At 64.4% G+C, this 12,024-nt stretch overlaps 1 protein-coding gene across 1 annotated transcript; it reads right to left on the minus strand.

The window, feature by feature from the left end:
* Positions 1-9,590: 9,590 nt before the first annotated feature.
* CRYBA4 (crystallin beta A4) lies at positions 9,591-10,798 on the minus strand. The gene is made up of 5 exons (XM_054173157.1): positions 10,739-10,798; positions 10,495-10,613; positions 10,154-10,295; positions 9,869-10,011; positions 9,591-9,738 (listed from the first exon to the last, which is right to left on the minus strand). The coding sequence occupies exons 1-5, from the start codon at positions 10,775-10,777 to the stop codon at positions 9,591-9,593; spliced, it is 591 nt and encodes a 196-aa protein (XP_054029132.1). The 5' UTR covers positions 10,778-10,798.
* Between the last annotated feature and the right edge of the window lie 1,226 nt (positions 10,799-12,024).

Raw genomic sequence — 12,024 nt, forward strand, 5'->3', positions numbered from 1 at the left:
CACCATGGAGAGACTGATGGTGTTCAGCCAACCAACAGATGGACAGAAGGCCAAGCACAGGCTGTGCCCCAGCACCTCCAGTTTCCTCCCAGCAAGAGAGACTGGCCATTGGGATGTGCTGCCCAGGGAGGTGGTGGAGTCCCCATCCCTGGAGGTGTTTAGGAAGAGCCTGGATGAGGCACTTGGTGCCGTGGTTTAGCTGATTAGATGCTGTTGGGTGATAGGTTGGGCTGGGTGATCTCCAAGGTCTTTTCCAACCTGGTTGATCCTATTCTGTTCTATTCTCCTGCCTGTTGGGCTGCTGGCTGGCGGGGGACACCCACCCTGCAAGACCCGACCCGGCGGTTAGAGGCAGCCCCCCGGGGGGCGCCGTGCGGTTAGTCAGGATCACGCTGCGGCCACGGCTCCTGCATGCAACCAGAGACACAACCACGAACTGTGGAGAGACAAAAGGGGTGGGGAGAGAAGCGCCAGGAGCATCCCCTGCACCAGACCATTCCCCAGGATGGGTGAGCTGGGGGCCTGCAGGAGAGCCTCAAGCTCGGGCTCCAGCGGGGCTCGTGGCAGGTTTTCAGTCGAGCCTCCCTGCAAACTGGGTTTGCTGGGACCTTGATGGCCACCACCAAGTGTTAGGAATGGATTCCACTATTGTTCCCCCCACACACACACACACTGATTATTGTCCTGTTTCCACTCAGCCTCTTTTCCTCACTGAGCCACACCAAATTCCTTGGGAAAGAGAAGGCCAGCAGGGACCATTCTCCACGCCTAAGCATCTTCCCTCCCATCACACCGAATGGGAGCTGAAGATGCTCAGCAGGGCTGCAGGGGGTTGGACTCCACCACCTTACAGGCCTTTACCAACCCATCCTGTGCTCTGCTGTGGCTTAACAAGCCAGAGCCCCAGGGGCAGCCCCTGTTCGTGGTCATGGCAAACAGCACCCGGCAGAGTTAAGAGTGCAGAGAGGACTGGTTAGTAGCAGGGAGGCAAGTCAGGAGGGGTTAGTAGAGGTTGGTTAGTAGCAGAAGCATGGCACAACCCGTCTGGCTGAGAGGACAGGCCTGCTGGAAGAGAAATGAAGAGAAAAGCAGCCAGGGTTAGTTGGTTTAATTCAGTTCAGGAATGTGTTAGAGATCCCCAGGCTTAAAAAGGAACTGAAAAGCTTCTGCTGATAAAACCGTTTTAGGCTCCCAGTCAGCAGCAGGCTCCAGGGGCAGGGCCGGGCAGGGCACGCAGGGAGAAACCCCTTTCTTCATGCTGCCCAGGGCAGGGGCTGCCAGCCGCCCCTCCTGCCCTCTGAGGGGCTTGAGCTCTGCCCCTGCAGCCTGGCACCGACCCCTGGCGCTTCCAAAGGCACTTGCCCAGCTTTTCTGTTCCCCTTTAAGGGCAGCGTGGGCTGCCCCTGGTTAGTGGGGGGCAGACACGGCCGGTTAGTAGGGCATGCGCTGGAGCTGGGGTTAGTGGGTTAGTCCGTTTGCCAGGGGCAGCCCTGGCACCCCTGGCACGGTGGGCAGCAGGGGCCCAGCAGGTTAGTGGGTTAATATTGGAGCGCAGCGCAGCATGCAGAGCCCACCCCGGTCAGCCCACCTCCCCCCCACCCCCCACCACCACAGGGGAACCCTGGGGAGGGGTCTGCCTGGCACTGGGGGAAGCAGAGGGGTCCAGCTCAGGGGAGCAGGAGCTGGCTTGGGGCTTTCCCACTGGGCTGAGGCTTGGGAAGGAGTCAGTGGAGGGTTTGAGGGTTCACCCTGCACAGTGGTTTCATTCAGCCCAGAAATAAAGCTGGGAAGGGGCATTCAGGTCCCCTTCTGCTCTGAGTCCCTCTGGGTCACCTGCTCCCACAGCACTGGCTCTGTCTGGTCCCCATGAGGCTGCTCCTGCATTTGGGGCTGCAAAAAAGGGGCTCCAACCCTGGTCAGCTCACCCACACACCCCCCCCCCGCCACCACAGAGGAACCCTGGGGAGGGGTCTGCCTGGCACTGGGGGAGGCAGCAGGGTCCGGCTCAGGGGAGCTGGAGCTGGCTTGGGGCTTTCCCACTGGGCTGAGGCTTGGGAAGGAGTCAGTGGAGGGTCTGAGGGTCCATCCTGCTCAGGGAAAGCTGCTGACTGAGCTAACGCTCGGCAGCGCTCTGCCCTTGTAGCCCCGGGGGTGGCCCAAGCCACCCTGAGCAGCCTGTGCTCCCACCCAACACATATCCCACCCCTGGCACTGCTGAAGACAAGGAAGAGGCAACCCCAGCAGTGCCAGCCTGCATCTTGGCATCGCCACAGGGTCAGGGTGATAAGGGAGCTGGAAGAAGCAGAGAGGGGTGGAGGCAGGCTTGGCAGTGCCCAGGGCAAGGCTGCAGGCAGCTCTGTGAGAGCAGGGCTGGAGAGCTGTTCCAGGGCTCCACTGAGCTCCCACTGCCTGTCGAGGGAGGAGGATCTGGCAGGGAGAACCACAGCCTGGAGCAAAGGAAAGGTGCCAGAGGATTATCCCTTCCCCATCAGAAGCTGCCTCTCCTCAGGGCTGATGCCAAGGGGTGCCAGGGGCAGCATTTCTGCACTGTTCAGCCCAGAAATAAAGCTGGGAAGGGGCACTCAGGTCCCCTTCTGCCCTAAGTCCCTCTGGGTCACCTGCTCCCACAGCACTGGCTCTGTCTGGTCCCCATGAGGCTGCTCCTGCATTTGGGGCTGACAAAAGGGGCTCCAACCCCTGTCAGGAACTGTGTCTGCCCTCAGCCCCAGCCTGCTGCACCCCCAGGCCCTCCCATCTGCCCAACTGCTGGAGCGGGCAGTGGGGTGATGGTGGCACTTATGGGGCCACTGCCAGCGATGGTGGCACTTATGGGGCCACTGCCAGCCTCAAACAGCCCCACAGAAGCTATGCTCCAGGCTCACAGGCTCCTCGGGGGGAGGATGTGCTGCCCTCTGTGTGTGTCCCACCTTGCTCCCCAAAGCAGAGGCTGGGTCCCGCTGGCGTGTGGCACCTGCCGTGCTGGGCACTGCCAGAGCAGGAAGCACTGGGGCTTTGCTGGCAGACAGAGGATCACTAGGGACAGCCAGGGTCCCTCTGGGCTCTGCCCATCGAGCCTCCTCAAGGAGCAGCCCCAGCTCTGCTCCCGTCCCCATCTTCATCCCCTCCTTCCTGCACTGCACTCAGTGTCGGGCACGGGTCTCATCCTGCCCATGCCCTGCCCGTCGCTGGGGAGGGGCAGATGGGAAGCCCCAGGCACTGTGCCTGCCCGGGATGGAGCAGCAGGAGGGCAGGGGTCCCCAGCACCTTGCAGAAACCAGGCGCAGAGGCCAGGCCGTGTCCCCTGGCGTCGCCGCTGCCGGCTCGTCCGCAGCGTCCCCCTCAGCGGCCGGGCTCCCGGCTCCAGCCCCTGGCAGCTGGCACTGGGTCGCTCTGCTGGGGCCAGCCTGGTGATGGCATCCATGTGGAGGCGGCGGTGGCAGCTCCCCGAGCCCCAGATCCTCTCTGGCCAGGTAGGAGCCGGGGCTGCGCCCCTGGGGCTGGCGGCGCTGTAGATCAGAGATGCTGTGAGAGCCTGGGCGGCGCCGGCCGCCTCCTCCCCACCACTCGGCATGCATGGGGGAAAAAGCCTCTCATACAGGTGGCCCTGGAGGCAGTGTGACCCCCTCCCCACCCAGATCCAGCCAGAGCCTGAGGAGAGCCTGAGAGGGGATGGTACCCTGGGAGGAAGTCCAGCTCCTGGCTGCCCAAACGATCATGAGTGGCAGGGAGAGCAAGGGGCTGGCACCATTCCGTGTGCCCCTCCCTGGGGGTCCTACCTGTGGTCAGTGGCTCTGGAGGTGCCATGCAACGTCCCCCCGTGCTGTCTGGCTGCTCCTCCCGCGCAGGGGACTGTGTGTGAACAGACCTCAGGTCAGTCATTAGCAGCTGCAAAAGAAAGCAACCAACGCAGCAAGGGAGAGAACAGTGCCAGCACCCCCGGGGCACAACCACCCGGGGTGCATCGTGCCGCTGGGAGCCTGGCAGGATGGCAAGGCAGAGTGCCCCTGGCCTCTGCCACCATCCCTGCCTCTCCCCGACCCTGCAGGATCCAAGCCCCCGGGGCAGCTCTGAGCCCCGCAGCTGCTGGCAGCGCTCCTGGTCCCCACAGGATGGCCAAGCACTGCCCAAAGCTGGGGGCAAAAGAAAGAGGCCAAATCCTGTCAGATGGGGATGCAAAACCTCTGCAGGGGGAGATGCTGTGCCAGCATCCAGCTTGCCCAGTAGGCAGTGGGCACCAGCCCAAATCTCCTCCCAGCTCAGGCAAACTCGCAGCTCTGTCCTGGCATGACCCCAGGGCAGCATGGCACTGCCCAGTGGGTGAGCCCTTTGCCCCATGGGTTTCACCCTAAATCCAGCACTGCCCCTTGGCACTTGGGTGCTCACAGCAGCTCCTGTGGCTGCAGGCAGCTGGTGCCAGGCTCTGCTGCAGGCAGCAGCGGGCAGAGGCAGCAAGGTGGAGGTGGGCAAGCTCTAGACCACCGCTGCCCACAAGGGCTCATGCACAGCCCCCATGTGGGTCTGCTCAGCCGCCTGCTGCCTGCTCAGGGACACCCAGTGCCCAAGGAGGTGCCACCTCCCCCTCCTGTGGCTGTCCCCTTGAAAAGCAGGGGCAAGCCAGACCTGCCAACAAGCACGGGGGGGCACTGGGGAGGACCACACCGGAAAGGGTGGCAATGCCCCAAACTCTCCCTGTGTGCTGCTGGAACTCCCTGCACCGCAGACAGGGCCTGGCTGCCTCTGCCAGTGCCACTGCCACCTCCTCTGCCACCGTCACTACCTGTGCCACTGCTTCTGCCTCTCTACCACTGCCACCTCTGCCACTGCCCTGTGCTCACACTGGGCAGCTCCCTGGCTTTAGCAGTGACCAGTGGTCTGTGGTGGGTCTCACTCCACCTCCGCCAGGATGTGGGCACACGCAGCTGGCACCAGCAAGCCAGCTTCTGCCCTCCTCCTGCCCTGGCACAGCCCCAACAGCAGCAGGTCCCAGGGGAGCTGGGCCATGATGACTCTGCAGTTCAGCTGCTGCTGCTTCCCGAGGTTCATTGCCACCACACCAGGACAGTCCCTCCCGCGGCAACACAGCATCCAATGCAGCCTTTGCTAAGCAGCTGGGCAGCAGGAGCTGGGCTCGGGCACCTGGAGGGGGCATCCAGCATCTGGCCAAAGGGTTCCCTGCCTGGACCCCAGCCCCAGGGAGTGCCTGTGGTGGGGCAAGGGAGGAGGTGGCTGCTGAAGGGGGTGGGGAGGGGGGGTGCAATGAAGCACATCCCCGGGGGGTGGGGATAAAAACAACTTCATGTGGGCAGCACTGAACCAAACCCTCGCTTTGTGCCAGCCCTGAGCTCGAGCTGATGATGCCACCCTGGGCTGGTGGCATGTGCAGAGTCCCTCTGGCTGAGCACCCGAGTTAAATGGGGGCCAAACCCTCCCTCCCTCCAGTGAGGAGGAGGATGGAGGCAAGCAGAAGCTCTGCTGCAGGGAAGTGAAGGCAGAGGGTGAGCTCCCCATGCCCTGCCTTGCTGCCCGTGCCCAGAGAGGTGGTGTCAAAGCTGTGGCATCTGAGCACCCCTGACCTCCCCCCAGATCCTGGCAGAGTGGTCACTGCATCCCTGTCCTGTGCCCTGCCAGTGCTGCCCATCTCTGTGCCACCCAACACAGCCCAGGCTCTGGTGCTGCTGCAGCAGCCAGAGCCGATTCCCTTTGTCTGCAGCCCTGGGAGAAGGTGGGGGGTGGGAGGGGGAGGGAAACTGCTCCCAGGAAGCCTGGAAGGGGCTGAAAACCAGATTGTGGCTGGGCCACTGCTGGCTGCCTGGGCAGGGTGCCCTGGCTGCACACACAAAGGGTGGTGGCGAGACAATGAGGGAGAGAAAAATGGCTCCTGAGAGGCGCCCGGGCACCATCTGCCAGGTCCCTTCTCTGCAGGGGAAGAACTGCGCCGAGGTACCCTTGGGGGGGGAGGGGGGATGCTGCCCCCCAACCCCAGCCCCTCCTCCAACCCCATACCTAAAATCAGCGCGGGGGGGTTGGGGAGAAAAGGATGGTTTCTAGACCCAGCAAAGCAGCAATTGTGGCTGCTTTTCCTTCCAGGAGGGCTGAAAATGAGGCAAGAATTCATTTACCTGGCTCCAGCCCTATTCTGGGTGAAGTTTCTGGAAAGAAAATAGATAAAGCAAAGAAATACAAACGAGCAGTGCCTCGGCGAATGTGAACGCGGGGAGGGGGCTGCGGGGGCTGCCAAGGAAGAAACAAGATGCTTCGGGTGGCCACCGGGCATCACCCACACACACACACCCCCCCCCGGGCATCACCCACCTCCCGCCCCGGGGCTGGCTCGGCGAACATGCTGTGAACGCTGCTCCTGCTCCTAACAAAGGGAGGGGCGCTCAGGCTGCCCCCCACCCCCCCACCCCAGCCTGGGACCCCCTAGGAGAGGGTGAGGGGTGCTGGCACGGCACGTGGGTTCTCCTGGGAATCGCTGGCAACCAGGGAATGCGAATATTTTGGTGGGGCAGAGGGGTGTTTCTGGAGACCTGCCATCCCTTTAGCACACACCCTACCCCCCCCAGGATAGATGCTCCCCACCGGGCATCACAGCCCGAGGTGTGTGTGGGGGGGGGCTCCCCCCTGCGCGCCCCCAAATCCCACCGAGGAGCCCCAGTTGCGGCGGGGGTAAGAAAAAGCACGAGCAAAGAGAAAGGCTAAGGCGGCTTTACCTGCGTCCCGGGGTGGGGGGGCGGGGGGGCGGGTGGGCCGGGCACCGGCGGGCTCCGCTGGCTCCTGGCATCTCCTTTGTGCTGGGAGCTTGGCAGGGAGCAGCCCCGAGAAAGGCACGGCCACGGAAAAAGAACCCCTCCTCCCGCAGCCCCCGCAGCCCCCGCCCGGCCCCTACCTACGGCAGGAGGATGCTGCAACTCCCATGAAATTTTAATGCCGAGAATGCGGACCAGTCACCTTCCCCCACACCCCGACACCCCCCGCAGCCCTGCACCCCGCACCCCTCCACCTCTCCTCCTCCTGCAGTGGACCCCCAGGGACACCCACCCACCCGCCTACCCCCACCCCTCTGCAGCCAGCTACTGCAAAGGCTGCCGTCACCCCCCCCCCCAACCCCTTCGCGATACCATCACCCTCCCCTGCCAGGATATTGGTCCACCCTGGGGGCGCAGTCGCGCCCCCCCTATTCCCCCCCCCCCCCCGCCACCCGCAGCCATCTGGGGTGTTGTGGGCACCCCATACCCACAGGAGCCAAAATAAATCCCACCCCCACTCCCCAGTTTATTCTCGTTCCCTGGTAGGAGTCCCAAGAGGGTCCCAGGAGCCGCGGGGAGCAGCGTGGGGGTGGCACGGGGGACATGGGGCAGGGACTTTGGGACGCGGGGGGCGAGGATCCAGCCATGCTGGGTGGACTCGAAGGGATGGCAGAGAGCCCAGCACTGCCCAGCCGTACCCCGCGGGGCTGACCCCCATCCCGAGGGCCAGGGGGCTGAGCCGGGGGGAGAGGGGAGGGGGGGAACCCTCCGCAGCGCTTTGCAGCTGCTGGACTCTGGCATTGTTCTCCGGATCCCCACCAGATCCCCTGGGGACCTGCTGCTTCCACTGCCAGCTGCCCAGCAGGCCTGGCCATGTGCTGGCCCCATTCCTGGCCCCCCAAAGTCCGTGTCCCCCATCACCCTGAGGGCTCAAGAGCTAAGGGGGGTGGGGGAAGGTAGCTGGCTCAGGACTGGAGTCCCCACCAGGTGTGTGTCCATGGAGGGGGTTGGGAAGCTCCCCTCCCCCATGTGTGGCTGGCTGGTGGCCCCCGTTGGATTTGCCCTGGTGGGGGGAGGGGACAGGAGGGTTTCACTCAGCCCACCCCCAAACGTTTTGTTTCCTCTTCTATTCTGCATTTTTAATGGGGGATTTCCTTGGAGACAACCCCTTCCTGGGCATCCAGGGGCTCCAGTGGTGGTCCTTCTGCTGCAAATGTCACCAAGACCAGGGCATTTTCATCACCTTTTCTCCAGAGCCCTTCTGAAATGAGAAACTTTGTCCAAACCAGCCCTGCCCTGCCCCATTTCCAGCTCGAATTCACTGCTGCCTTCTCAGGAGCTGAAGGAGGTGGTTCAGCAAGAGCCTCTGGTGGCTTCTTGAAGCCTCAAAGCTGGCCCACGGCCACAGCCCCGTGCCAGGCAGGGAGGGCAAACTCAGGACTGAGAGCCTGTGCTGTCACCTCGCTGCCCTGGGGCCAGGACACAGCTTGGCATGGTCCCCTGCACTGCTGAGGGCTGGGGGCTTGGCTGGCCCTGCCTTGGGCAAGGGCTGGGGGGAGTTCAGGGCTGGCATGGGTGCAGAGGTGATGGGTGCAGGAGTAACGGGTGCAGGGACAAGTGCAGGGTGGGTTGGTACAGGGATGGGTGCAGGGATGGGTGCAGGATGCATTGGTACAAGGATGGGTGCAGGGATGGGCACAGGGATAGGTGCCCAGCCTGCAGCTGCAGCTTGCTGGATCCTGCAGCTCCTTCCAGCTCTGGAACAAGGCCACACACTGTCCTCCTCACCTTGCCGGAGCTGCAGCATGGCCCTGGGAAGCTGATGGCAGAGCAGATGGGGTCTGCAGCAGGGGGGGCCTGTGGGGGGCCTGCAAAGCCCCCCAGCTGGCAGCCAGGCTGGCACAGGGACAGGATGGCCACAGGTCTTGCTGGTGGGATGTCCAGGGATGTGCATGGGCTGCACTGCTGATCTTCCTGCCTCAGCACCTGCATCTGCTGCCCTGCACTGATCCTGACCGCTGTGCCCTGGCCCCTGGTCCCACAGCTCCTTGAGGGGCTGCCAGTGCAGCTCCAAACATGAGCTGGGCAGGGGCAGGGACACAGAACCACAGACTGGTTTGGGTGGCAAGGGACCTCTAAAGCAGTCCAACCCTCCTGCAGTCAGCAGGGACGTCTGCAACTAGAGCAGGGTGCTCACAGCCCTGAACAACCTGACCTGAAATGCTTCCAGGGATGGGGCACTTCCCACCCCCTGTGGGCAACCTGGGCCAGGCTTTCACCGACCTCAGTGCCCAACATTTCTTCCTTCTCTCAGTCTGAATCTCCCTCACTTGGTTTAAACCCTCATCCCTTGTCCTGTGTACCAGCAGGCCCTGCTCACAAGTCTGTCCCCAGCTTTCTTACAGCCCCCTTTAAGTACTGGAAGGCTGCAATAAGATCATAGGACCACAGCTCACAGGATGTTAGGGGTTGGAAAGGACCTCTGGAGATCTTCAAGTCCAACCCCCCTGCCAGAGCAGGACCATAGAGCCTAGCACAGGTCACACAGGAACACATCCAGATGGGGCTGGAAAGTCTCCAGGGAAGGAGACTCCACAACAAGGCCTCCCGATGTGGATGCCCGTGCTGGCTGTGGGAGCAGAAAAGGACACCCACTCCCCTCCCCCCCTCCCCACTTCCCCTTGCAGAGCCCCAGCCCTGCCCTCGAGCATCCCCCACGGCACCCCCTCCCCAAGTGCCACGGTGCCACCTCGGACAACTGAGCCTTTATTGAGCTTTGTCCCTGCCGTCCCGCGGGAGAGACGGCGCCCAGGGCTTGCGCGGCGGCTCCGGCGCCGGCGGTCACTGCTGCACCCTGCGGATGGACTGGACCTGCCCCGTCTGGGCGTGGGACCCCCACTCCCGAACGTGCTTGTACTCGCCCGTGGGGCTGTCGCTCTCCAGGAGGTACTGGAAGCCGCGGTAGCCCGGGTACTGGGAGCAGACCCACCTGCGACAGAGCGGAGAGCGCCGCTGGCCCGGGGCTGGCAGCGCCACCCGCGCCCCGTGCTGCGGGCAGGGCGCCGGCAGCTGGCACAGCTCCGCGCAGCGCCCCCGCGGCGGGGCGTAGGGGTACTCACGCTCCGGAGCAGACGAGGAAGGAGCCCACGGAGCTGCTGCCCCAGCCCAGGGCGGGCAGCGAGGGGCAATCGTCGCTCAGCTCCCCCCGCTTGCCCTGGAAGTTCTCCTGCTCGAAGAGCATCAGCCTGCTGTGCCCGTGGTCCTGCCGCCGAGATGGGCATCACGTCGGCATGGCCGCCCCGGCCAGCGGCTGGGGATGGGCTCTGGGGAGCAGCCTGGGGGTGGGCTCCGGCGGGTGGGGGGAACTGGCCCCGTGTCGGGGTGGCCAGGACGGGGGCACTCACGGCGCAGGCGATGGGGCGGAAGGAGCACATCCTCTCCACGTGGTAGGCGTTGCTGCCACTCCACGCCTCCCAGCACGGGTACTCGCCGCGTTCCAGCACGAACTGCTGCCCCTGGAAGCCGCTGTGCTCGAAGCCTGCCCATCTGCCGGGGGTAGGAAGCGCGGCTGAGACCCCCACGCTGCCCGGGCAGAGCCCGCTGCACCCCGCTGGAGGTGAGTCTGTTCCTCGGAGGAGGCAGCCCCGTGGCTTGGGTGGCACTGGAGCCCTCCATCCTCCAACTCCTCGCTATCTATGGGGTCCCACGGCGCCCCACGCCCCCTCCCCCCGCCACCCCCACTCACGCCCCACTCTCGATCTTGCAGGAGCGGACGGTGCTGAAGCCGTGCTCGGGGGTGCTGTAGCAGTCGGCAGTGAACTCGTGCTTCTTGCCCTGGAAGAAAGCCTCATCCCACACCACGATCTGGGGAGGACAGAGGGAGTCAGGGGTCTCCACGGGGGCAGAGACCCCCAGCAGACACTGCAGTCCCATGGCTAGGTGCCCCCAGGGCTCGGGATGCCTCCCTGGCACTGCCCAGGCTCCCGTACCTTCCAGAGACCAGAGGATCTCCTGCAGCGCTGGCTCATGGTGGCTCTGCCAGGGCACAAGGGAATGGGACCATAAAAACCAGTCCCAGGGCTGGGAAAAGCCCAGGACTGGGCTTTGAAAGCTTGGCCAGCACCACCAGCCCTGCATACTGGGGATCTGACCCTCCCCTGGGACCCCACGTCCTGGGACCAGGCTTCAGGCCATGAGTTGCAGGCAGGTGGAGCAGGAGCCTGCAGCCACCTGCATTGCTCTACAGGGCTTGCTCTGGCCTCTGCCCGGGTGATAACACCCTCAGGAGCCCACGTACATCCCTTTGCCAGTGCCATGGGAGGCAGTCATGGGGTTGTTCCATGCTGGAGCTGGCACAGAGGGTGGTCTGGGGCTCTCCCACTGCACCCAGTGCTCTCCCAAGCCCCTCCAGATCTGCCATCCAGACCATGAAGAGCAGCAGGTGCCTGGCACAGTATCCATGTCCCTGGCAGCCACCATGGCAGCCTGGCACAGCACTGCAGCAGAGTGGCTGTGTTGCCTGCCCATGCATGAGGCTGCCCATGCCTCCTCCTGCCGCTGCAGGCATCCCCCTGAGCCAAAGCCCTTATGCAGGCAGCCCCAGTGCCCACAGCCCTGTGCAGGCTCCCAGACACGCTCATCATGCCTGGGCAGGGCCAACACTGTGCCAGGAGCCCTGCAGAGGTGGCCACATGCCCACACTGAGCAGCAGCACCCAGCCCTGCCACCACCACCACCCCCTGATTCCCCTTCCTCTGTCCCCTTCCCAGCCCACCCCCAGCAGCTGCCCTTGTCCTGTGCCCTGGCTGCAGAGCCCTGCAGCCCCCAGCCGTGCCAGCCAGTGGCACCAGCTCATCCTCCACGTGTGCCCATGGCAGCCAGGCTCTCAGGAGCCGGGCACGGGAGCTGGAGGGGTGTGTGGCGCCAGGCTCCTGCGCTTACCTGGGGTGAGGTGCTGGAGCCCGGGGAGGTGACATGGCCGGCTGCCCTCCCGCCGGGTTTTTATAGGCTCCAGATCGAGCCCGAGCCCCGGGGAGCGTCCCTCAAACCCCTAACTCAGCAGATGGAGGGAGGAGGGACCGGCCAGAACAAAGCCACCAGGCAGAGAAGCTGCAGAGCGGGGACACCGCAGCTCCCGCTCCCCCGACCCACCGGGCACGGGCTCTGACCCCCGCCCCCCCCGCTCTGAGCGTGGGCATCGCCCCTGGGGTCTGCCAACCCTCCTGTCTGACCTGGGGCTGGGCTGAGACCGTGTCCCCAGCCTGGGGGTGCTCTG

Source organism: Dryobates pubescens, chromosome 25 (genome assembly GCF_014839835.1).
Source record: "Dryobates pubescens isolate bDryPub1 chromosome 25, bDryPub1.pri, whole genome shotgun sequence".
Classification (NCBI taxonomy): domain Eukaryota; kingdom Metazoa; phylum Chordata; class Aves; order Piciformes; family Picidae; genus Dryobates; species Dryobates pubescens.

Bases quoted from the DNA above. Each gene is read 5' to 3' on its own strand.
- CRYBA4 (XM_054173157.1), bottom strand. From the start codon at position 10,777: ATGAGCCAGCGCTGCAGGAGATCCTCTGGTCTCTGGAAG. The intron at 10,614-10,738 runs GTACGGGAGCCT...TGTCCTCCCCAG, and splicing joins GATCCTCTGGTCTCTGGAAG to ATCGTGGTGTGGGATGAGGC. The intron at 9,739-9,868 runs GTGAGTACCCCT...GCTCTGTCGCAG, and splicing joins TTCCTCGTCTGCTCCGGAGC to GTGGGTCTGCTCCCAGTACC.